The sequence below is a fragment of the Cyanistes caeruleus genome, chromosome 1 (genome assembly GCF_971803275.1).
Source record: "Cyanistes caeruleus chromosome 1, bCyaCae1.hap1.1, whole genome shotgun sequence".
NCBI classification, from domain to species: domain Eukaryota; kingdom Metazoa; phylum Chordata; class Aves; order Passeriformes; family Paridae; genus Cyanistes; species Cyanistes caeruleus.
Window position 1 is genome coordinate 138507142 of NC_141701.1, and position 27004 is coordinate 138534145.

A 27004-nucleotide genomic window follows, 5' to 3' on the forward strand; every position below is an offset into this window, starting at 1 on the left:
GCACCAGGCCCGGCCCAAGAACCGAGACACAAAATGGCGGCCGCCCCGCGGTGTCACGTGACCCCCTTTGTGCCTTTCGGGGCCCCGCGGAGGGGCCGCCGGTGCCTGCGGGGCACGAGCGGGGGGCGAAGGGGCCGTGAGGGAGCTCCGGGCTCGGGAGCGGTGAGGGGCGGCCGGGCTCGACGCCTTCCCGCCCCGGGTGTCCCCCCCCTCCCAGCGGGCGGGGAGAGTGGGGAGAAGATGGCGGCCATTTTGTGCTTGCGCAGAGGCGAAGGTGGGGGCCCGGGTGCGGGGGGGATGGTGGGACCCGGCCGAGTGGGGGGGGGGGGTCTCACGTACCGACTCCTCTTCCTTCTCCATGCCCGTGGGCATCTGCGGCACGGCCCGGTTAATGGAGGCATATTCGGCCAAGTCAGGCAGGTCCTCGCAGCGGAAGACGGGCAGCGGCTTGGACGCGTCCAGCGCCCGGGCCCGGAACGACAGTTTGCTCATGTTAGGCGGCGATGGCGGCTCCGGCTGGGAAGGGGGGGGCGACAGCAAGCGCGCTCCGAGCTGAGAGCCGGACCCCGCCGAACGATCTCATGGAGGGACCGGGGCTCCCCCGGCGGGGCGGGGCGCACTCCGACACGGGGCCCGGCGGCGCCCGCTGGCGCGGCTGGGCTGGGCGCTGGCTCCGCTCCTCCGCCGCTCCGGTTCCGCTCAATACGCCACGGCCAACATGGCGGACATTAAACCTCGACTGGCCGCCTCTTTCAGCCAACCCCAGCGCCACAGCCATTCCCACACTGCATCGCGCAGGGCGCGGGCACGGCGCCGCCCGGGGGGAGCGCGCGCGGCGCGGGCACGGCGGCGCGGGCTCGGGAGCGCGGGACGCTGCGAGCGGCCCGAGCGGGCTCGGGAGCGCGGGAAGGCTCGGAGCCGCCGGAGCCGGATCGGGGGCGCAGTGGGGAGCAAAGGGGGTTTAATCCGCCCGCCGGCCGGCGAGCTGTGCCGCGGAACCGCGCTCCGCTCCTGCCGGGGTGAGGAAGTTGGGGCAGCCACCCACCCCTCACCCCGGGGAGAACCTCTCCTGGAGCCGCGCCTGACCATGACAGCTCTGGGAAACCTGGGCGAGAGGGGCGGAGAGGTGCCGGCCCTGACCTTTCCGGCTTCTCGGGGGTCAGACCGTGGGACAGGGGCTCTGGGCTCTGAATTTACCCCGGCCCGGGAGGACTGCGGTGCCACCGGCCGAGGCCAGAGCGGCACCCCGCGAGTAGTGGGGGCTCCTCGCCTCAGGGCCCGGCCGCGGCCCCTCAGCCGCAGCCGCCCGTCGGGCGCTGTCCCTCCGCGAGTCGTCGAACAGAGTTCGCGTCCGTGCTAAATAAAGGGGAAACACGGACACCTGCCCGAAAACGTGAAGAACCGTAAGAACCAGGCACCTCCATAACGGCATTTCCACCCCGTTTCTCTGAGGTTTTCAGAAACAGTTCGGCAGCAAAGTGCAGACACGTGAACTGGTTTAAGCTTTGCACGGACTTAAGTTATTACCAGTGACCCGCTGAAGCGAGCTCACCCCAGGCAATGTGTAGAACCCACTTGAGCATGTCTGATTAGGGAAGCTCGTTTACATCTCAATGAGTCGATTAAATTGATGCACTATTCGGCTCTAAGCAAGGGATCGGAAATGCCGAGTTAGCCCTGTCTCGGTGCTCTCTGCACAAGCCGCCCCAGGGCATCCCAGCGCGGCCACAGGAACGTCAAACTCCGATCCGGCCAGGCCAGGGCTGCAGCCGTCTAGCTGCCGAACTTAGGTGCTCATCTATATTCTCGCACCAGGTTATATGTAACTCTAGCTCGGTAGTGAAATCCATCTTATCGAAGTTATGCTTATTTTAATTTAAAATGCGAGATAGTTGTGTATTGGCTGAATTTAAGTGTCCTCCACTTTTAAGACAAATACTGTAGTTTTTACTGTCACACGATAGACAGAACTTTGTTATTTATCACATACTACTCTTGGGAAACAGAATTTTCAAAAATACGGCATAGATATAGCAACAAAAAAAATAGAAAAACCTTAAGTTTGCTTAGCAATTTGAGAAATAATCTCTATAATAGAATCAAAATATATTTAAAATAGATATTATTATTATTATTATTATTATTATTATTAATAATAATAATAATAATAATAATACTACCACCATCCTCAACCTTAAGCCATTACTAGACACTAGATGAAATATTACTAGATGCAGTTGTTAACAGAAGAGTCAAGACAACAATTTGCATGAGTGTTTGGGAACCCAAAACCCTCTAGGTTTCCCAAACTGCTTAAACTGCAACTCTTTTGGCTTCATAACTTCTCTGGGGTGCTAAATTCTACCTGTACTGCAAATGGGTAATGCAGTGGAAGACAGCTATTAGGGAGAATGAGACTCCTTTTTTTTTTTAAGGGAGGCTTGTTTGTTGGTTTTTTTATTTTTTTAAGGGGAGTGGAATGAACTGAGTATCATTGAATTAATTTGTATTTCAGTAGTTACATCAGAATCAAATGTTTAAACATGCATATTGCTTTGTATTCTAATTCTAAAGCTTAAAACACACACTTGTTAGAAATATAAAATAAATTGCCCATAAAACATCAATACCTTTTTCCACAAATACTGAATAATTTAGTTTATCCAATTAGCAGACAGTTAAGGTGCTGAAAAAAACACCAACCAAAAAATTACAATATGCCATCACAGATTAGCTTTGACTTAAAAAATTATATGAGAATGAAACACCTGGCAGCTAAGCAGAAAAAAGCCATTAAATATAACTCTCCACTTATACTGATGAAAGGAAAACAATACCTAATTAACATCATGAAAACCAAAGTATTTAAAATACCCTGAACTACAAAGGAAAAATAATCAAGTTCAAGCTTATCCTTAATTGACCTTTGCATTTCTAACCCTGCCACAGGCTTGAGAAAAGTGCGGAGCAAGCAGAATGGACAATAACATTTGGATACAAAGAGGATAGTGCATTAAGAAAAAGTTTTGGCCTGAAACCCTTGGACTCATCAGTTTAATGTTTTGCCAATAAAAGAGATTGTGTTTAAATATTTTGTAGCAGAAGATGATTAACCCTCAAAATTAATTTGTTAGTAAGATGGAAAGTGTGATAATTGAAAACAATGTGACATGAGCCCTGATGTTTGTTCTGTAAAAGATGGTGACTGAAAAAGGTATAGAACATAACCAGAATGGTATGTCCATTTTATCTTCCTTTCAGTTAGAAAATGCAGATATATTTTAGGTGTTTTTCCATTTTGCAGTTTTTACTAAAATGCACACTTTATATCTGCAGACATCAGTGCTGCACTATGACAGTAGCTTATGCAGAATTGGTATGTTTCGTATAGTGACCAAAATACTCTTTGCAAGTTCTCAGTAAAAGATCAGTAAGTATAAGTTAATTTGTTGAACCTAAGTGCTATGTGTCTATTTTAAAAACAGAATTGTAAGGTAAAGCAACTGAAATATAATGAAAAGATATTTAGAATTACTATTTTTTTTTAACTGCTGAAATAATTTGGGGCATTTCTTTAAGGTTTTATCTTTTTATGATCTCAACTAAAAGGACAAACTTTACTAAAATGAAAGCACTTTGTGTATCAGCTATGCAGCTGGCAAATATAACCATTTCAAAATACATTCAAAAGTATTAAATTCAGAATGAGCATTATGGGCAAAGATACAACTTGATCTATGCATCTGCATACAGGCATATGGGTCTCTTGTGCTGTCATCTAACTTGGGTTTGTGAAGCCAAAAATGTAACTTCTATTTTGGTTTGCAAGTCCTGTGTACTGTTTGACAAGTTTTTACAAATATTGGTATTTATTTAGTTTTATGGCTTAAAACCTCTCTGAGTTCAAGAAAGACTTCCAGTCATTTATTTAAGCATGAATTGGAGCCTTTTGTACATAGGTTTAATATTGCCTCCCATTCTAGCAGCAATCATCACAAAACTACTACATTTGATGTGCATATAGGCTAAACCACATCATTTTTGTTGCCTTTTGACCTCAAGCATTTTGTATTTTAGGGATATAAAATTCTAGGAGACATTTGTTCAACTTAGGGGAAAAAAAAAAAAAAAAGCTTTCTTAAACATTTTTGGTGTTTTTTTTAATTAGGATTTATTTGTATTTTGTATTACAGTAAACTATACACTGGCTTTCGTATCCATAAATATTTTCAATTTAATTTTTTTTTTCACTCCGTGACTACCTTACACCCTGCTTCTAATAACTCTTCATTTATTTATACAGCAATTTTGTTGACCTGGGGTTTTTTGGGGGGGTTTGTTTTGTCTCTTTTTTGGGAGAGGGGGTGGGGCTTAATGCTTTTTTTTAAATACTCAAAGGTTGAGTCCAGTGTTCTCAGGAAAACTAAGGTGATCCTCAAATGGCTATGCCATGGAGCCATATCCAAAAGAGAAGGAAAAATCACTAGATAGCAATTCTCTTACTGAGAAGAGGCAAAGCTAAGAGAGGAGCAGCAAAAGCTATTGCCAGATTTCTACTTTTCCAGTGATAGCTAAACTCTTAGAGGTGGAGAAGGCAGTTGTCCATAAGAGAACTAGGAAGACTTCAAAAGGAATTAATGACTTAATATTATTATTTTACAGACTCATCATTGTCCCAACATCACCTAGACAGATGAGCAAGAAAATGGTAAAATGGGCTCCATGTGAAAGCATAAAGGATTTGATGGAGGTTTTTTTAGTACTGTCAGAAAAGAATCAGTTTCTTTTATATAGATTGCTTTGAAGACTCAAGTTTTTATGTGTCTAGGGAAAACAGGTTATAGTGGAAGCAGTTATTCTCTTAGATACAGTGGTGGTAAAAAGGCTCAAATTATGCTGAGACTCTTCTGTCTTGAAATATGTCTTTCCCTGTTTAAGTTTTAATGTATTCAGAACAGGTATCCTAGGAATTATAAGGGTTAAAAGTGATTTATGATCTTCATGTTTTCATTCTATAACACATATCCCCTCTAAACTACTATGCTAGACACACTTTGAATTCTTGATTTAGTCATCTTCACTAGCAAGTCATTTCACAAACTAATAGTTTAGGATTAAGTAGTAAGATAAAAGGGAACAAACCAAAATAAATTAAAAAAAAAGTCTGATTTTATGCTCTTTTTTAAAAAAAAATTTATCCAAATAATTTTGTGTTCTGACATACAAAACAATAATAATACTAAAATCACAATTTATTAGGTAAACACAATTTGAGCAGGGTGGACTGGCTATCACCTCTGACTTAGGCATAGACTTCTGCAAACATCGGATTATAACACATGAATAATCTCAGAGTCAAGTAAATTTAATCACATGATCCTGTATTATTTCCAGTAGAAGAGCCAGCAGAAGGGCAAAATCCTTATGCTTTTCTTGCAAAAAAAAAAACCCTAACACAAACAACAAAAAACCTGAGCAAACAAACAAAAAAAATAAAAAAATCAAGCAAAACCACAACCAAATAAAAAAAAACCCAAACAAAATCAACAACAACCAACCAAATAAAAAGGCCCTATCATCTCTTGCCAACACAATTGCTAATTAATCAATCAAAGAGTTAAGGATGTCTAACTTTGATATATTCTGCATAGTATAAGGTGGAAGACTAAAACAGGAAAACATAAGTAGAGAAATTATAGCTGCACATGGGTCTGCACAGTCCCAAATCCTTTAATTGCCCATTATGCTAAAAACAACGTAAAAAAAAAACCCACCACAAACACACACATGGCTCCACTACATAAACCTCAACTGCCAGTGCTCATACCCCAACATGGGATAAAGGGGTAAACTGGGGATAGGCTGTGTGACTTCAGAAAGTTTACTTATACACTAGTAGTTCTCTGGCTCTATGTAAATGCAAACAAAATAGCAAATTCAGTTCAGTACTAAGACCTGAATATCTTACTATTACATGCTGTGAATTTTTAAATTTTACCTTACACTTCCAAGATACAAATCCTGTCTTGAAAGTCACTTTATGAAAAATCAATTCAAATGCTCAGGGCTTCAGGTTAGTATAGTAAAGTATTTTCAAACTTCAGAATTACGTTGCTGATGTTAAATAATATGAAGTTAAGTTAATGTGGAGTTACTATAGAAAGCCAAATGCTTTAATTTGCAATTCCTGAATCAGAATGAAAGTAGGTTTTCTGCTTCCCTCACACAATTGAGGAAAACAGTGATTTATATACCTAGACAGGAATTAGCTGGACTTCAGAAATCTTTTGGTGCAGGAAAGTACATATACATCTTGGAATGAAGAGGCATTTCCTAACATATGTTTAGATTTTTTTTTTATTTTAATGTTAGTGGGAAGTACCTACATACCTACAGTGTGAGTGAACCCTGAATTCCATATCAAATTAATATGAATGTGTTCTTAAGTGCCTTGTACAGACTATACCATCTCTACTTAACAGAAATACATTTCTTCAAAGAAATTAATAAAACACAAATAACTCAGCTTTTGGATTTATAAAGCTTGTTATTAGCTTGCGAGAAACAAATATTCTTTCAATTTTAGAAGTGGATTTTTTTCACACTGTAGTTTGATTTATACTAAATTAAGCATCAGTGAATGTTATAAAATATTGCTTCTCTTCTGGGATACAAATAATCATGATCATATTTATAACCAAATAAGAAGAAAAGCATAAATAAATAATGCAGCATTAGTGGGGAAAAAAGGCCTAATGAATTAAGCTTGACTGTAAATATCCAGCAGAGGAGGCTAGTTCTGAATATAGAACTGATCAGATGAGACTGTTTTGAGATATCCTTACCTATATATCTTTAAATGATAGCAGATGCTTAAAAATGTAAAACTCAGATAGGGTTAACCTGAAGAAAATGCAGTTTCTGAGGATTTTCAACATTCAGACTATGCAAATAACTTGTGTGAGATGGGCAGGTGTTGAGAGGGAAGTGTTTTGGTTTAGATGCAAACATGAAGTTGCGTGAGAAGAAAAACAAAGAAATCACATAACATTATTTTCTCTGTCCCTAATGTAGGTGGGATATAGAAACCAGAGGTGCTGTGATATCACTGGCATTTGCATCTCACCTTGCCTGTGAAATCCCCAAATCTGCTGTAAGGGCAACCTGAGAAACAGAGCCAGATGGAGAGTGGTTTTCTCAATCATTCAGGTTACAAGCAGGTAAGACTTTAACCCCCTTATCCATTTCTGCCAAAGACCCTCTGTTCCCATTCTCTTACTGCACAGTGTGTCAGTTCTGTGGCTGTTTTGACATTCTGCTCCTCCAACCAAGAGAACATGACAGACTCCTGTCATTAACACTGGGGTTAATGTGCACCAGCCTGCCACTGGTCACACGTGCCAAGTCTGCTGAGCTTTTGGTTTAGAGGAAACTCAAGAAGGGTGTTAGCATAACGAGACACAACCTTATTTAAAAAATATATCAAGGGAGAATATGAAAGATGGGAAGCAAAACAGTTTCTCACATTAAAGTAGTTCATCTGGAAGTCTGCTTGACTAGACCTTCCAAATCCCACAGATTCACACAACACTCAATTTTTAACTTGGAAATTGATTCAGAGATGATGAAAGAAAGCAGAATACTTTCATATGGAATCTTCATTCATTATGTGCTTATAGATGAACATGGGCTAAAGAGAAAGTGTCTATGCAGAGTTACCAGAGGTATGTTTTTACCCTTCATTATCCAGCATGGTTTCTCCTTAAAAAGATGCTGATTGCAGCACTTTTCTTGAATTGTGAATACACAATCACTTTGTCTAAAGACATTAAAATGTTCAGCCTTGTGTGGATACCTTTAAGACCATCAGAAATAACATGGCTGCTCTGCATTATAACTTTTAAAATTAATTCTTAAATTTTCTTGAGAAAAATAAAACAAAAAACTTTGAATAAATCCAGCCAGAAAACATGCCCTGGCATTACAGATGAAAATCTGTCAGGTGAAAGGACCCTTTCAAGAAGTTATCCTTTTAGTCATCAGGTTATGGCAGCACCAAGTAAATAGAAAATAGAAAGATGTGCCCTGAAATCCCCAGATCTGAGTCACCTGATTCTTAAATATGTTTGAACAAACACGGAAAGCTCACTCTTATTTGTGTTAATGACTATTCCAGATGCACACCCCTGAGAGGCCAAAGGTCTTGCTTCCATTTAGTAATTTTCTCAAGGCTCTGAAGGGAATGAGGATTAGGAGCTCACTTTTCATTACCTAAATCATGCACAGGTCAGTATTAGCAAACTCACGGGCATGGGATATCTCTGATGAAGTGAGGGCATTCATATCTGAACTAGGAGGCCTCACAGGAGGCAGATGGAGACCTGATCGGGATACTCAGTTAAATTTAAGATACAATTCTTATCACAGCAGACATTCAAAATTTGGTTGTGTTTATTTGCTTGTTGTTTTTGCTGTCGTTGGGATCCTTTTATCATTCTTTAAAGCTATGATTTACTTGATCTGTTTCTTTCCATTGAGGATTACAGATATAACAATACTTGTCTAAAGACAGGTGAAAGAAATTCTACATGAATGTATATGATACGGGGATTCTGGTTCACTCACAAGCTCAGCTTTCTGTAAATCCAGGGAAATATGACCTTACAGGCTTGTTTCTCAGATCTTTAATCCAAGAAAAAACCAAAACAGAACCTGACAAAAGGAAGACTTCTCTGGGAGGAACAAATCTACTCACTGTTCCCTGGAATTCCTGTATTTTATATTTAAACATTATTGAGTAAAATTCATGAGGCAGTCCTGGGAGCGGGGATGAGATCGAACCCCACCTTTTCTTTCTTCCTCTGGAAATCCCAGTGCTCAATGCATTGTAAAATCTATTACTTTTCCCATTCCCTAGCAAAAGTCATCCAGGTTCTGCTCAACAACAGAGGATGGCGAGTCAGCATCTGACCATTTTCAGTCATTTGCTCCAAGTTGGAATTGTTATGGACTACATTTAGAGCCCTTGCTATTTTTACAGGTGCTCAAAGCAATAGACATTGCATCTGTAACTAATGTTTTCTGTTGTATGGTGTTGATGGCTCTGAGCAACTTTCCATTTGCCATCCAGGAGCTCCAAAACAGCATCCCAATTCACTGCACAAGTAGTGAAGACTAGGACTCACATATTTTTTGGCAGTTCCCATCTCTCTGTTGTTTATATTGGGAGATAAGCAGAAAAAATAATTTTTTGCAAATGTCCTGACTTTTTAAGCACTGCAATACCTTCTGGCCACCAATTTCAGGGTCTAGCTACTATTAGTAGAGAATTCATGAACAAACCTTCCTATGAAGGAAGTTTATAGTATTGCTATTATCTTGCTCCTGGAGAGTCCAGTGGTAACACAATAAATTGGAAATGTGACTTACTAAAGGGTCTAAACAAAACCCACAGGACCTGAAGCCACTGATGTGTGGTCATATCTGTCCAAGTTATATTTTGTTGCTCACAACAACAATGCAGGAATTATATTTCATAGCACTGATACTCCCCCACCCTGTATATTTAAAGAATTTAAAATCTAGGATTGTCTCTTCACTGCAACATGAATTAACTTCTTGTGCTATTTACTGAGAGGAAAAATATGAAGAATGCTAAAGGTGGAACAATGTGCCAGCTGTAGTAGTTCCTCTGGCTTTAAGAAGTTAGAGCAGACAATTTCATAACATTGAAAGGTCATGCAAATATGAGTCAGGAAGAGGTGTGGAGAGACCTAACTTTGTAGAAGATGAGTCTGAAGCAGGCATGTAATTGTCCTTTGTTCACAGCTGGGAAAGAGGTGATCCTTGAAGTAAGTTTTAAACTAATTATTCATTGCTACAAGTTGACGCTGACACGTATGTGGAAAAGTACAGCTAGCAAAGTTATGAGGTAAGAAAGATGAGAAACAAGATTATGTCACAAGATGTCCAAATAAAAATAGCACCCCCACCTTTGAAACCTTGTTGAATCAAGGACACAATGAGTACTTTAGGACCCTTAAGAGATAACAGACAGGAGTCCCAGGCACCAAGGTATGTTATCAGTGTAGGAAATTGGAGAGCACAACATATGAGTGGATGAAGCAGGGGTATGGCTTTTGTTTGAACTGAGCCCCAAAAACGTTCTTCTGCACCACCAAACCCCTTCTAAGGAACAGTTTGCACCATATTTTGCTTAACTTTGGAAGCTGATTATATCTGCCTGGAATCTACACATCTTGTTCTAACTACTATTGACATTTTTAGACATTTTTATCATGATTCTTACTCGAGTACATGATACTAGTAGCGTTAGTAAGACTAATCTCACGAAGGCACAAAGAGCATTTTGGTCAGGTTGTATTAAGCTCTCGAAAAAGAATGGCTTATAGTACGATGCCATACTTCAAATAGTTTTAAACCAAGAGACCCAAATACCTTTCAAAGGTGTCTGGACTCTACATAGACTTTCTAGGTAAAAGGGAAACTCTATTAGGAGAAAAATACATTTGTTTTGGCACCTTAGAAATAGAGGTATATGTAAGGAAGAAAATTAAGAAACCCACCCCAAAAAAAGTTTGTATGCTTTAGGTCCTGGGATTCTACATACTGGTATTTCAGAAGGAGGAGGTAGGGAAAACACAATAAAGACTGAACCACCCCACAGAAATTACTCTTTCAGGCATTTCTGCAGAAGATACACGAGGTAAATTAGTTGTTATGTAGCTTTAAGAGGATACAAAGCCTTAAATACTTCTTACTCCTTACTGGCAACACAATGCTCAAAAAGGAAGGAGGAGAAGTGTGAAAACCACTGAATTGCAGAAGATCAGCATTTCACTCATCTTATGATTTGATAGGAGTAAAACCAGACACTTTTATCAGATGAAGCTTCAAAGTTCCAAAACCACAACCAAAGTTTAAGAATAGCCTCAGTTGAATGGGAGAGATGGGAAGCAAGTTTCCATTCAGATTTCATGTTCTTGTTGGTTTCACTGAGCTTGAGCTGACTCTGAGCAGCAAGATTACAACAATCAGTTTGTTCATGGCCTTCATGCACAGACTGCAGCCACAAGAAAGCATCGCTTTCATGGTGCAGGATAAGAAGAAGAATGTTAAAATACCTTCAGTAAGCACCTCAGTTTATCATTTGCTCAGTACTGTTGTCCATGGATGAGCACACTGAACATTGGTCTAAATGATGTCAAAAAAGAAAAGCTGCATCAGAATTAAACAACCCAGTGATTCTCGAAGATTGATAATTACTGTAATGGATTCAACAACTGGCACTACTTCTACTGGCATGGACTGTGCCCAAAATGCCAACCTTATGTCCTAGTGATGAGATATCAGAAATGGAAATTGAAATGGAGGATGGCCAAAATCTACACTTTCTAAGAGGGTTTATGTCTTGATATTTGTCCTCAAGATCTAAGATTTGTACCAGGACACCAAAGAAGTAATGGTCATACTGCACTGTCACAGGCCACCATGTCTCTGCTCCAGCCAAGAATCCATAAAAGTGTATCATGTCTGACAGAGTGGAAAGGATAAAAGCTGGCTGCTCTCTTGGATATGTTTGTTACTGGCAGAAGGTTGCAAGTGTATTTTACCTAAAACAGAAACAAAATTTACCTTCCTTTAAAAAGGGATAACGAATAAGAAACCATTACAGAGATCTACTGAAGTTGTAGATCAGTTTCCATAAAACTAATTAACTTAATGAGCAGACTCTTTCAACCAAAATCTAGAAGCATTTTTTAAGATTTAAACACTCGTGAGAAGTTTAGAGACCATTTCAAACTGCCTAGTATTTGTCAAATTTATTCTTTGAAAATACTGAAGACATTGAAATGTAAAATAGATGCAAAGGCCTCTAAAATTATCAGCTCTTATCACTCCAAAATAACAGGCACATTGATTCCTTAGAAATGTGTTAAATTTAATATCAAATTTGTTCCTGAACCTGTTGAGTTTCCAATATATGCTCTGATCATGGGCTTGACTATGTCTTCCCACCCATCCTAGAACATTAATCACTTCTGTTTTCTTACACCTAATATGGATGTTAGCAGAAAGCCTTCTAATCCTTTTGCACTTAGAGCCGAGGTGATCTGTAGGTTGTAACAAAATAAAACAACACACATTAATATATATTCATTTATAAAGATGTGTCAAATGCATGCTCCATGTAGCAACAGGAAAGAAATAACCACCCACCTCAGGTGAATACTCTTACAATCTGGAGGACTATGTTAGGTTTCCCCTACTTTTCAACCTCACCTTCATACACAACCCAAACTCTTATAGACCTCATCAGGAGATTTACATATCCAAGCACTCGAGCGAGGGGGACCTTAGGGCTCGATAACCAGCCGTGGATGGAACCTTTAACTTCACAACAAGCAAACAATGGACTAGTTGCACAATAAGTGTGTGCCAAAGCCTTCCATATTGGCTGCAAAGAATAATTAAAAAACCTTTCATCTGTAGCCACTGTAAAATCATTTTGGGGGTGGGACCGAAAATGTCAGCACTTAGGAAAACTGGACTCTAGGTACAGGATTGAAAAAAAAAATAAAAATTAAGGAACTGCTTCATTACACAAACCAGCTAAAGGGTGAGGTCATGCCTCTACCGGGCCATAGTTCATGCGACACTACAATTTTATAAAGATACAATTTAATCGTCATTCTTACTAATTTGAGGTTACTTTTGATACAGAGAAAAGGAAAAAATACAATGGATCAACCCGTGCCCCACCTTTCTCCCCCCGGCCCCCTCCCCCTTTAGAGCCAGGGACACGAATTGTTTCGGAGCCCCACAGCGCCACCAGCACAGAGCAATGCAAAACAAAAAAGATCTCCCACCGGGTGGAAAAAAAAAAAAAAAAAAAAAAAAAAAAAGGAAAGCGCCTAGAAAAATGCCAAAAATTACAAAATGTCTCCCAAATGTACCTTCTTGGAAAGGATCAAACAAACCACTCCACCCTCCCCCCCCCCAAAAAAAACCAACAAAACAACAAACCCAACACCAAGACATCTAAGTGAAGTGTGGGGAAATAAGAACCTTTATATAACTAATGCTTTAAGCTAATTATCACAAGAGCTGGAATTTGTAAATAAAAAGGTCACTGTTTAGTGAGAGACATAACTTAATATGAACCCTCTTATGTCCATCTCCACCTTCACCATACCAAGGGCAGTTTTCCCCCTTACTTTAGACCAAAGTAATCCATCAAGAGCCATCACAAATGGCATTGTAAACTCTTTTAGCTACCATCACACCATACAGCAGCAACATAATATGCTTCTTTATACACGAGAGCTGCATTATATTTATACAGACAATCACATATTTGGTCCTGGATCCGTTTATCACTCGGTAAAGAATTCCCCCCTGCCCCCCCGCCCCAACAAAAAACCAGAACCAAAAAAAAACCCCAAGTCCATCTGGAAAATATTTGAGTTTTTATACTCCTAAATTGAAGTTAAATTGTTTTTAATCTTCGCGTGTATAAAATTTTAAAGAGGAAACAAAACTGACTTCAGTAATTGTCGCTATTAAGGAGACACCGTTGGGTGGGATTCACATGAGATCAAAGCTATGAAAAATACAAGACTACGTTTTGTTCATCAACACAACGAAAATCCTCCACAGCACTAATACATGCCAAAAACCGGCAGAAAATAGTATTTTTGGTTAAAATCACAAACTTACCTTCGAAGAAGGCAGCCCTTGCAAAAGGGCTGTAACAATATGGACTGCATACTCGCTCTCCTACAACCAGCCACCTCCATGCTGCAAAGGGCTTCCCGAACATCCTTAAAATATTTCGCAAATGCAGAAAGTGAGACTTTTCTTTTCTTTTTTTTTTTTTTTTTCTTTTCTTTTTTTTTTTTTTTCTTCCTCTCTCTCTTCTTTCCTTCCCCTCCCCATCACCCCGCCAGGATCTCAGGGCGAGGAAGGAGGCGGCTTCCCGAGGGTCGGCGGGCGATGCCGGCGGGCGGCCGCAGCCGGGGCGGGGGACCCGGTGCCGCCGGGGTCACAACTTTGCCGGGGCCGGCGTTGGGCTCGATGGGCTCCGCGGGCAGCGGCGCCCCCGCCCGCCCCACCGCTCCCCCCGCCGCCGCCTGGAAAAATGCAGTGTGCCATTTTACACCCGCCTCTGGAGCACACAGGACCAAAGTCTAGCGCTGGTTTTCGGTGACACTGCAAAACTACGGCTCGCCCCGCGCAACCCCACGCCTCATCCTCCCCTCGGAGAGAGCAGCTGCCTCTTGAGAATTAATAAAGAAAGACAGTTGGAGAAAATAATTCCAAGACTTCGCCGTTTTCCCTCCGTCCCTCCCCCCGCCCCCGCCCCCACTCCGAACCCCGCAGCAAGTTTGTGCCGCCCGGCGCATCCCTCGGCCTCCCCCCGCGGCACCCCCGCCCCGCCGGGCTCCGGCAGCTTCGCAGCATCCGAAAGAGCCAGTCATGCCTGAAACAAAATCCATGATTCCTGGAAAGTGGGGAGGCTTGAATCCCAATAAATACTCAATTTACTTACAATTATAAATACCTACCTTATGAAAGAACTAAATTAACACTAAATTCAACAGATACATCCGTTACGGCAGGAATAGTTTTTCCATAAATACTGTTTTAAAAACCCCTCCTTATACTGACTGACAGAATTCTACCATGCTGCCCACAAACAAAATGGCTGTGGCACCGAGTTTTTTGGTTCCTCCCACTGTGCCTCCCCCTGGCCTCCAGGAAGTGGTAGAAATCCAAAATAAAATCCGCACGAAAAGTACAATACATCAGCCAAACTCCGCACGGCACCGCCAGACACCATCGGGAGGGAAGCATATTCACCAACATTGTAGTTTCTCCAGGATTTTTATTGTTTTTAAAAGGGCATCAATCACTGGGAATTTACATCACTGTGTAATTTGAACTTCCTGCTTTACATATTTATAAGGTCTTTCACCTATCTTGGCAGGCTTTCAAATTAAGTGGGTTGGGAAATTTGATGCTGTGGCTCTAGTTTGTGAGCTGAGTCAGGTAGTGCCTGCTGGAGCTGGGCTCTGAAAAGACGGGCGGATTCTAACACCTTCCCTATTCAGTGCAAGATAAAATAATCTCCCTAACATATCACAGTCTCCTAAGTGAGCATTTAGGCACAGAGAGGCCCCTGGAATGAGGATTCTCAGCGGAAACTGAAATTTAGGCCTCTTGCACATAAATACACGCTTTATAATATTTATAATTTTGCATTTGTGGTTCACAGCAGTCTGCCTGAATCATGATCTCTGTGGAAATTATCTTGGATTTTCTCTTATTATGACCCCATTTAGTGTTGCAGCCCTTTAACTTTTGTGCCATTCACCTTGAAAATAATGAAAAAAAATAAGGAAATATAGCATATTTCTATTAGAGATTATGATAAAAATGTCACTACGTGGTCATCTATCTGAGCCACCAGTCTTGCCAGGCAGTAGCACAGCTCCTCTTGCACGCTGCCTCGTGGGCTCCGTAGGGGCTGATTCATTTCCCGTGAGAATCCTTTTCCTGCCTTTAGGAGGAGTTACAATGGAGACAGGCTGTCAGACCTGCCGAGCCTGATCCAACCCTCTATTAAAAGACTTGAAATAATATTCTCACCTACTGCTATTCTAGACCTTTGTCAAATGCATTGAAAAAAACAGTGGAATTGGTGATGTTTTTCCTGAACCACCTCATATTTCAAAGTCTTAGATTTAAAAAAAAAAAAAAAAAAGAAAGAAATCTGCAAAGAACTTGGAGCAAATTTTCCATTGTTATAATTTGTTTGCATTATCGTGTTATCTAGCAGCCTTAATCCTGATCTGTGATTATAATGTTATATTGTATAGGAATATAGGGCAAAAAGATTATTCCTGCCCTGAAGAACTCAAAAGTATAAGACAAAAGACAGCAGATGGCTATGGGCAGATGAGGGAAACAATGAGACTATTGATCAGCGGGGAAGGCACAGTTTGCAACACACCATCAGTCGAACTCTTGTTACTGTGTATACTTCATGGCGAAGAAGACATAAGGTGGGATTTGCCGAAGAAAATTAATAAGATTTTGTGGCTGTTGAAAGAAAACTCTAGCAAGAAGGACAGCATGGAAGAAAACACAACGATGTTTGATAAAGCAGCGGGTGAACTACAGAAACCTAATCAAATAGACATTAATCTTTGTATAATGACAGAAAATAGATAAGGGGAAAGTAGGCTATTGACAACATTGAAAATACAGACACAAAGCTTATGTTTGAGACAGAAGAGGCAAAGAAAGTATCCAAAAGGCATGGTAGAAAAATCATAAACCAGGCCTGATAGCGGTAAACAAGCCCTAGGAAAAAAAAAAAGTAGACAGTAGTTAGCATTGTATAGGCCTGAAGAGATGTAGCACAATGTTTTAGGAAAAAAAGTGTTGCTCTTAACAATGAGTTTGGTGACTGTTGATTGTCTGCGCCTTCCTCCTAGTTTGTATTTAGTGAATTCTTAAGTCCTCCTCCTGATAGTATATGAACACCTGATTACTGAATGGTCTGCTCAAAGTTGTTAATACAGGTGGATAAGCACATAGGAAGGTTTCCAAGCTAACCTTGCACACTGGGAAGATTGCTTCTTCCGTCACTTGTTTTTGGAGAAACCTTCATCTACCAGCAGTGCCCCATCTGTTACTGTATGCCTTACACTAGCACAGGTCTGACAGAGCCCTCACATGCATGGTGGAGGGAAAGGAGTCTGGTTTAGGGCATAGCTACATCCAGGAGTGTAAATCATGCTTTGGAGGGGGAGTATGGTCTGTGGGCTCAGACCCCTCCCAGAACATCCTTTACTATGTTGCTGTAGGTTTTTAAGCACTTTTTTCTTTATTTTCCATGTTTGCAGTAGTAGCAGGCACATATTTTCAAATTCTTTGTACTTCTTTTGCACAAAAAACCTTAGATAACTTTGTATTTACTGTGAGACAAGTATATTGGCTAGTTGGGCTATAACTTGGGGTTAAACACTGCACAGTAAATAACCTCAACTAAGCAAAACCTTGGTGAATGTCTGTGAAATTATTGTGTTGTGGCAAATGTGAAAGAAATTGGTTGAATTCTTTTGTTGCAAGCTGAACTAAACTGTAACTGTCCCAAACTTCCTTCAGTTTTGAAGCTTACTAGTTCTCTAGATAAGCTGATGTATGACAACTGTTTAAGCCTGGGTCATTTTCTCTCATGTTGAATCTCATCATCAGTTTTAACTGAAAACACTGTATATCAAGTGCTAAATGTTAAGAATTGAGGTAGAGATTGAAATACACATTGTGACTGTTTTTTTAAAATCTGAATAAGTGTTCCAAGAAAAGTTGAACCATATGTTCTAAGTCTTTAAGAATAAACTTGACTACTTGACTTGATGTCAAATTTCCCCCAAATTCTTACGGTTCAGAGTAACTGAAAAAAGCACCATCACCCATTTTGCCCTTTTTTTTTTTTTTTTAAAGCTTTTTCCAATGCTTGGTGTGAATGTTTGCCTTGAGATTCTGCTAAAAAACAGGGAAATTGAATATTATATACAGGAGCAAAGCAAAAAACTAGCTACATTTTAGGATTTAGACTAACACAAAAAGTGGCTAAAACCTCATAGAACTCAAATAATAGTACCTTACTGAAATTAAAGAAATTACTTTTTACTTTCTGTTTGCAATATAATTAGGTTTATTATTCTTTATCTTTCATTTGCATTAATCTTTATCTTGCCCATAAAGATTTAACTTTATTGCCATATTTTCCAAGTAGCTCTCTATCTCTACACTTGTAATGATCAAATTACACTGATCTCCTTTTGACAATATTTTCTTGATGTCTTCAAGAAGTGAATTACCAGTCTTGTTAAGTCAGTAAATCATTAGATAGATAGCAAGAGCTGGAGGATATCAAAGTGCTTTTGTAACTCCTATGTAAATGATTATTTGCTTGCTTTCATACAAGTGGCACTGAATGCTTCTTGGTTGAAAGATCACCAAATGCATAAATAGTTTGCATTTTTATTCAATAGATGATGTTCACATAACTACTCTTGAAGAATCAAAAAAGCTGATTTGCTGTAATGTGGAAAATTCATAAATTGTAAGAATGGATTATTGGTGCTTGACTGTATTATAAAGGAGGACACAGGCTCCCCTAACTTAAGTCTTGTTTGACCCAGGTCAGATATTTTTAAAAAGCATGCAATCTTGACTGAAAATGCATAGTGGTAAAAAATATCCGCAAAAACCTCCACTAAATGGCTACAGCGATTACTTGACTCACTTGAAATTTAACTTTAAATTACACTTTGTTACATATTAAACCTCCTCTTTCCATTTCTCTGTCCAAGTCCAGGTTTTGTTTGAGTATATAAGACTCACACAACATTACTCTTTGTTAGGGATGTTATGTGATTTTAGTGCTTCTCTATTTGAATAATATTCATGCTTAATATTCCATGCACATCAGAAATAAGCACAATATGCCAACAGAAATCATACTACTTGCCAATACTAAAGTAACTCATTGTATTTTTTATGCATATCCCAAAATTTTATTTGCTTTTTTTCAGCATTACCAGCACAGATACCCTGGTTCAGCAAATCATCCCATTAATATCTGTATCCTTTGCAGTAATCTCTTTTCAGTCGTTTCATCTCCCTGCTTCTCTCAGTAGGACTTAACACTCCTCTCAGGATTTAACTTTTGCACCTGCACGGATACCTGGCCTGCTCTGCTTGGGCCCACCTTAATAAGCCTATCCAAATTGCCTTTTACCAATGACCCATTCACTGCTGGTTTTCTCTCATTCAAACTCTGCAGCACTGTGAGAATCAGTAAGGATATCTTTTAATGTTACTCTTAGTTTAAGCAGTTTGCTTTGCTTCAGACACTGAAGTTGTATTGCTGACTTTGTTTCCTTGTGCTGGGACCCTATCTTCAAATGCTTTATGATTGGATCAAGACAATTTGAAGTCCAATGTTGTCACAAGTTGGTATGTCATTCACTCTTTTCATATCACAGGTCCTGCCAGTGGCAGTTCTCATGGTTTTAGGCTGATGTTTGGCATCAAAAGATGTGGAAAAAGAATGAAATAAATTTAAGTGGAAAAGCAATTTGTTACAAAAATGTATGTAGGTCTTCTGAAAATAAAACCTGGAAATAAACCTCCAGAACATCTGTTGCTCGTTGGCTGCCAAGGTATGCCACACATCTTGGAGGATAGCTTTTCTCCCCTTCCTGTTTTATGTGTTGTATCTTTGTTGATGGCCTGAAAGTACCTAATTAGATCCCCTGCATGGACTGGTCAGGTCATAATCTACATCTTTTTATGAATTAACAATCTTCTTTGGTTTTGGAATGTATCTTCTGTTGAATTTCTATAGGACTCAAAATATGCCGTCTTTTCAGAATTAAATCTATGTCCATATGACAAGTCCAATATGGTTATATACTTATTAAAAAAAATTTAGCCACACTGTGTTGGCACAGATGCATTTTTAAAAATTCACCTCCTTTAGTTGTCTAATTGGTTGAAACTGGTGGGGAAATACTGCATGTGGTTTCATAATGAAGTCAGAAAAAAAATCAAGAATAAAGAAAAGTCCACTGTGAAACCTTTCCTTTAACTTAGCCAGCTACTTGATTGGTATTGTTCTGTGCACTGTCCCTGTTATGTGCTGATATTTGAATCAAGAATCACATAAGCTTTAGTCAAGATCTTGTAATTTTATGTGGAAAGGTATTCCATGATTTTTAACCCAAGCACTGAATCCTCATTCATGTGTTAAAACTGATCCTGAATAAATATTCAGCACTATGTTTCCAAGCAGAAGTAACTGTTAAAACATCTTTTTCACTTGCCTTCAGTCCTCTTCTGTGCTCACAGTGGTTCTTGTGAGAGCATTGTTCCTGGACTGCAGGACAGACCTGTTGCTACTGTTGGATTGTTCAAGGTGTGCTGTGCCAAAACAAGGGAATGTGCAATTGGTGCTTCTATTTTACTAGTACACTCTGTTGTTTTCTCATACTTTCACCTTCTGATAATTAAGGGAGTCTCATGGATTTTATTAGATGAACTACAGTTTGAGACCATTTTCCCATATGATTTATTATACCTAGGAAATTTCAGCTGAAACGCCATGGATTCAGATAAGGTGAATAATGGCTACCATCTATCTGTGTTCCACTGACTTGCCTGTTGACTGGTTTATATGTTCAGCAGATTTAATCTGTCCTCTTCTGAATTCACATTTGTCATTTAGAATAAAGGTCCACTGTTGAAAACATCTCAGAGCTGTTCAGAGTCACCCTTGGTGTTCACTTTTACTGCTGCTGCAAACAAATGCACCATCTGTGTGGCAAAGGCAGCGCTGTCACAATTCAGTTTCTTTTCTGAAATGTTCTGATGCTGGTGACATAGTGAATGGAAGCCAGTTTAGTCAGCAAAAGCTTGATGAGCATAGGAAGGAGGATAGCAAGGGGAATTTAAGAAAAGCTCGTATTTGCATACAAATTTGGGGATATGTAGGTCTGAGATGTCTGAACCAAAATCCTTTACAATTCCAGATTCAGCAAGACTATGAACTGTAGTCATAAAAGCTTTTATTTCTCCTCCTAGTTTTTAAATAAGTTTAGCCTTATATATAATTTTGTTTCAGTTTGTGCACCTTTAACCAAGGAGCTAAAATCAGGCAACTTAAAATCTGGTCAGCAAGCTCAAGGCATTAATTGGTCATCTCATCTGAAATTCTAGGATGCAAATGATAAGGCATTAATCATTTTAAGACATTAGAATACAGTGGCTGCTTTTTCACACCATTATTAATTGCTGTTGGAAAGCAAAGTGGTTCAAATACATTCTCTGGTATTATTATAGCATCCATCATATTCTCAAATATGAAACTGCCTATTGGTCTGCTCTTCTGCATTATTATTGTCAGCTGTAATATTTCAAACCACTCAGGGACAAATACTAGACTTGTGATCTACTTTTTACCTAATTCTTTTTAAAGCCTTTTTTGTATCCTAATTTTGCTGATCAAATATTCTTTGCTTTTTAAGAATCTTGTTGGTTCTCTAGAGATTCTGACTAACAGTATATATTTATTGGAAGTTTCCATATTTAAGTTTAAACAATGTGTTCACAATTAGTTCTTTTATTAATGTTAGAAAAAGCTCTGAAGACTAAGCTGACCAGTCTTTATTTGCTTGTTGGTTAGAAATGCAATCAGGCAAGAGAGTACACAGTAGTGAAGGTACCATACTGCCTTTTCATGTAGAGTCTTGCATATCTCATCTCACACTGGCCACGATTTTGCCCTCCCTACATGTGCTGCAGAGGCAACAATAGCCTTCATCCCCATACTGTTCATGTAGAGTAAGGAACGTGCTCCTTGTCCTGCTCTTTCCACTCACAGGAACCAAGGATAGCAAGGGACTAGAAGAGCTATTCTCTTCTGTCTATAAACATCCTCTGTAATTTCCACAAAGAAGAAATATCTGACCAAAAGGAAATAGCCTACAAGCTAGATCTAGTACATGTACTGCCAGCTGGATCACACCACCTTATTTACACAGTAAATTTCCACGAAACATTGCCAGAGCCCTTTTAGTCTGAGCAAAGATGCAGAATACACACAGCATCCAAGGCTCAGGCTGCCACACAAAAATCTTAATGCTAATGTTTCCCAGTGGTTTGTAAATGGCACATCTGCAAGTGGGGAGCTACACTTGCAACAGAGATCATCAAACCTTATAGAAATATGCTTCACAGTATAAGATTACAAAAAAAGCCTTTTGTTTTTCCTTAACAACAGAGGCCAACTTTAAAAAGGTGTTCTATCAGTCCACAAATGGGGGAAAGGGGAATTTAACAGTTTATAAATATTTCCTTTATTCTCATAGTTGCTTATTTCAACTCAGGTTCCTCTTAGTTTTTTAAGCTAGCATGGGATTTCTTTTGTGGTAACAGAACTTTAGCTTTTACTTTATAAATAGTCATTAACATTCCTCCTGATTTTGCTTCCCTAAAATTACTTAGTTTATATTTGGTTTATTTCTGAGAGTCAAAATGAGTATTTTTAAGAATGTGCCTTTTCTGAAAACAGTCTAATTAGTTGTGATGGAAGACTATTGAAACCTGAAAGAACAGTTCAGTTTGAAAATGTCTGCATTAGTCTCAGTCATTCCTAAAGTTATTGGGAGCTGTATTTAGTTCTTGATGATTGGATTTTTTTAAGGGAAGCAAATGACAAGATGCTGACTGTCAGTGAAAGGTGACAATTCTGGTACATGTTCATTTAGGAATTGAAGCTTCTTGTATTCAAAACATTCCTATTTTTATAATTTGCAGTGTGTAGGTCTTCATTGGAAATGAACCTTTGATAGATGAAACTTGAGCTACCTTGAAATATGGACCATGAGAAAGTCATGCAGCTGACCACTCTTGCATTGGCCAGGAAGAACCTGTAAGAGCGTACCTACAGTGTCTCTTCAGTATCTGAGGGCCCAGCAAGCCTCACCAGCAAGGAAGTGTCCAGTTACTCAACACTGTCCCCCAGCCAGCATTAGGCAATATCTGTGCTTCACTGTTCAATGTACATCTGGGCTATGACACACTCCCAAATTTTTATTTCTGCTCCTTGACAGATCTGTCTAACCTGACCTGATATGAGTCAGCAGTGCACCACTGCAGCAAGAAAAGCAAATTGAATCATGGGCTGCATTGCAGGGAAGGTATTGGCAGAGATAGAAGAGAAGTGGTAATCCCATTCTACATGTGCTTGTTGGGCCACACTTGGAGTACAATATCCAGTTCTGGTCACCACAGCTCAAGAAACACATGGACGGACTGGAGAAGGTTCAAAGGAGGGCCACAAAGGTGATCAGAAAGCTGGAGAGACAGTCCTATGAGGAAAGAGGAGTGTGATTTTTTATTCCTGGAGAAGAGAAGGCTGAGGGGCATCTCATCACAGTATTCCATTATTTAAAGAATGGCTGCAAGGAGGGTGGATGTTCTCAATTCACAAGAAGCCACATGGAGAAGATGAGAAGTTACAGGAAGAAGTTGCACCAGGAGAGGTTTCATCATGATAGAAGAAAGAAATTTTTTACACTAAGAACAAACATTCACTGGAACAACCTCTCCAGGGGTGTGGTAGAGTGCCCATCACTGGTGGTTTTCAAGATGTGATTGGACAGGATGCTGGGTAATCTGACCTAGACTCCCTTTCCCATGAAAGGTTGGACCAGGTGATCTTTTGACGACTCTTCTGACCTGAGTTAGTCTGTGATTTTATGCCATGCCCCACTGCTATACTTTATGGTAGGGACTCCTTTCCTTCCTGGCTTTGTGTCTTGCCATAAACCACACCTATCTTGCTCTTCAAGCTAGTTCATCCACTGGTTTTTAATCCTGGATTACTTTTACTGTAATCCTGTTCCTGACTCCACTGTAGCAAAGTTTCTTTAAATTTGCCTGCTTCAGTATGCTCACTGCACATGCAGAGCACTGATTACCTCTCTCCAGTCCTCACTTGGCCAAATTTCATATTTATTTATCTCAGAAATCTTCCAGATCTTTTTCCATGCCAGCAATACCCAGGCTCTGTGGTACGTTTTCCTCTTGATGCAAGAGATGTCCCTTATCTCTCCAACAGTGCCTCAGATCCTTCTGTTGCCAGACAGACTCTCTTTGTATTCTTAGTCCCTCTCAGGACTACTGTGTGCCCTGCATGCTCTTGTATGAAGCTTTGCTATTCTTTTCATCTTTTGCATGACTCTTTATTTTACTTTTCCTGTCATGACCTTCACTGCTCTTTTTCTCCCTGCTCCACAGGCACTGCATTTCCTCTGTGCTTTCTCCATAAGATTTTTCTGTTTCTTACCTTTTGCAACACTCTGTCTGTACTTTTTTGTCTTTCTCTTCTGTTGAAAATATAAAACTTAAAGCTTACTAGAATTTTAAAACTCTATTTGGCAGATCAGCAGACCTAAAGTGTGGGATGATGTTATATTCAGAACTTCAGGTTACAGAGAGGGAAATAAATACTAGTGTCCTATTTCAGTTTTACTCTGAAGGATTCCTGTTTGTTCTATTTGTTCTAAGTACTATTTGTTCTTGAGTACAGAGATTACCACTCCTGAGTGGTAATGTTCTCTAAACTGATGACATATTTTTGGGCCAGTCTTGGCCTCAACTCCTTCTTTGTATGATGTAAGAGCAGGAGGGAGAATTGCAGAAGTGACTGTAATCGTTGAAATTAATGCGTACAAAATACAACCATATTTTTCCAGGCCCTGAATGTGTTGGAGCATGCCCTTGGGTACTGCACTCCGGTGATCCCTAGATGGCAACACGGCATAATAGCAACCTCCAGGGAACAGCTCAAGCAGCCCTGAAGCTTTAACACACTCACTTCACTGACTTGGGCCTTAGTAGACATATCCCCCTTTCACCTTGAGTTTTGCTCTGAGAGCAGCTTGAAAAAAAAAGAATTATAATATCTTTAATTTAAATTTCTATTCTTTCATACGATGTAGGTTTCCTCTGGGCCTGTTGTTTAAAAGGCCAAGTCTTATAACTCCTTTAAGTGCCATCTTTTCATAGCTGTGTGAAAACTTCAAGGAAAATTAATTTATCTAAGGGACAAAATTTTCCTTGTGACTCCTAGGTTTTATGGCAAGGAAAAAGAAACACTAATATAGGTCTTATAAAACTTCTTGTGCAGTTCAAATCAAAAATCGAGAAATAATGATGGCAATCTAAGCACAAGCCTAAGAACAGCAGTGTCTAAAATACTGAGACAAAGAAAAATCAGAATTGAAAACATGAGACTGAAAAATAACCCTGAAAATTCATACCATGCTGTATTTCTGTTCATTCTGCTTCCGAATCTTTGAATCAACAGCCCTGGGAAATAAAAGCTAAAATTCAATCCATGTCTCTAGATGTGCACAAATGTACAAAACAATCTCAAGCATCTATTTGGAGAATCTTTGCCAAAATATATCTCAGTAACCTTTGCACTGAATCTGATGATACTTTTTAACAATAAATATGGCATAACATAGACTTTTGCCTGTTTTGTTGCCTGTTGGCATTAAAGTCATTATTCTGTTCTACAAGTGGTTTCACATTGCCAGTGACTGGCTGTAGACAATAGAGAGGTATCTGGTACAAAGGCTTTTTTGTATCTGTCTGGTAAAAAATTTGGAAAATAATATCTAATTTACTGTGAATATATCATGCCACGTTAACCCAAAAAACCAAAGAAGCCTGCCATTACTGAGTATGTTTTCTAACCTGTAACACAATATTTTCTGACCCAAATGTATGCTGTGTAATCAATAGGTTTCACATGGGAAAACTTCCTTGATAAAACTGTTAAAAATACCCTAATTTTCTAATCTTTTTTGCCAGCCAAATGTATCAAAAGGACCTTGTAGCTCAAGAATAAGAACTCTGGCTTTGGGTTATGTCCCACGTTTTGTCACATTTCTTTCTGGCTTGGCATCAATACCAGCTGCAGCTGCTGAAGAACAGTTCGATGCCTGGGATGTGTAGTGAGAGAAAATGTCTGGACCATTAGAGCATGGCATCCCTTCAGTCCCCAAAAAATTATTTCCGACTCAGCTTGCAATGAAATCATATGCCACACCTTTTCATTTCATGATTGACTGGTGAAATACTCTTTTCTGAATTGATTTATGTATTCTTTTGATATACATCATAATTACTGTTGATTTCCTGATGATGTCAGGACTGCTGCAGCCCATGTCCTGTGCAAATATTTCCTAGTGCAATGTGTGTGAACCACATATATTGATCATGGGTAACAGCTTTGAAACTTCCTTTCTTATCCACTGTTTCCAGTGGTTGCCTTAAACAATCCCTGCACCAAAATATTGACCACTGAATTGTAACTTGACTGGAGCTTTCTCAACCACTCAAATTGTAAAGTGGGCCCTGATGTCCAGCCTCCTGTACTTAGCACATAGTAGCAATATTTCAAATGTGAATAACAAAGAAAACTTTTATATTTAGAGCTGTGCAGTTATGTGGAAGCAGATGAAGGCATCAGGTGCATGCTACAGTTATTTGACTTGAAAACAAAAGGTTAAAAACAGCGAAGTACCTTCTGTGTGTACGCCACAAGGAGTATCTGGGCTAATGCCAGAACACCCACATGCAGACTGGTAACTTCTGTGTGGTAGAGAGGAGTGCTGTGAGATTCAGCAGTAAGGTTCCAGCATCTACTGTTGGCCAACAAATTACATGAATTGATGCTAAGAGAGATGCAGCAGTTTTTGTTCAGACATGAAGAAATAACAATGATGATGATGAAGCTGGGCTCAGAAATATCAGGTAATTTCACCAACATTTATAGCTCTTCATTCTAGTAAAGAATTAAAGTGAACCAGGACCTAAGTTCATATTGCTTGGAAGTCCTTTGTAAGACTGGTAATACTTTCATGCAAAGTACTTCACAAGCACTATGAACTCGCCACTGAGCTGAACTCAATTATTTTACACAAGAGAGAGCTGAGCTCCCGCATGGTCTTCTTAGTTGCTTTTTATAAAGCTTTAGTACAGACCTTTATTTCAGGTAGACTTAAGACATTTGTCAGAGAGGATAGTTATAAATGTTTCTGTCACTGTGAAAAAAAAACCAGTTTAGATGGGTTTACTTGGTTTTAGTCTCATTTTCTTTTCTGAGCCCAAAGTCCTTCTCCCCACTCTTAACACATTTTTCTTTTTACTTACTGGATATCCTTTGATCAATCACCACTTAATCTACTCACCCTTCATTGAGTTTCCTCATTTATCAAACAACACACCAAATGGAGTTGGGAGACTATTGAGCGAGCATAAAATCAAACGGACTTTAGTACTACAGTATTAATAAGCTCAACATCCTGGAAAGGAAGGAAGAAAAGAC

General features: G+C 39.7%; 2 protein-coding genes across 17 annotated transcripts in view; one reads left to right on the top strand and one right to left on the bottom strand.

Annotated features, from left to right (window-relative positions):
• EPC1 (enhancer of polycomb 1) overlaps positions 1–14762 on the bottom strand; it is a 72399-nt gene extending 57637 nt beyond the window's left edge. For 6 of the 12 annotated variants that reach the window (XR_015279275.1, XR_015279279.1, XR_015279258.1 and 3 more), the window contains exon 1: positions 340–583. Coding sequence is in view for 4 of the 12 variants with exons in the window: in XM_086863127.1 (XP_086719253.1) it covers positions 340–492 (153 nt within the window). In the remaining 8 variants the exon portion in view is untranslated. Of the gene's footprint in view, positions 1–339; positions 852–13740; positions 13845–14588 lie in introns of those variants that run through there. The other 6 variants (XM_023920061.2, XM_023920059.2, XM_023920060.2 and 3 more) reach the window with 4 other exon arrangements.
• LOC111924086 (uncharacterized) lies at positions 719–25137 on the top strand. Of its 5 annotated transcripts, XM_086863211.1 has the most exons (5): positions 719–1790; positions 7075–7220; positions 8177–8286; positions 9829–9931; positions 15903–19241. In XM_086863211.1, the coding sequence occupies exon 1, from the start codon at positions 719–721 to the stop codon at positions 1358–1360; it is 642 nt and encodes a 213-aa protein (XP_086719337.1). In that variant the 3' UTR covers positions 1361–1790; positions 7075–7220; positions 8177–8286; positions 9829–9931; positions 15903–19241. The 5 variants fall into 5 exon arrangements, with proteins under 5 accessions (XP_086719337.1, XP_086719346.1, XP_086719341.1 ...); XM_086863220.1 differs by lacking the exons at positions 8177–8286; positions 15903–19241 and adding an exon at positions 22417–25137; XM_086863215.1 differs by lacking the exons at positions 9829–9931; positions 15903–19241 and adding an exon at positions 22417–24142.
• The last annotated feature ends 1867 nt before the right edge of the window (positions 25138–27004 follow it).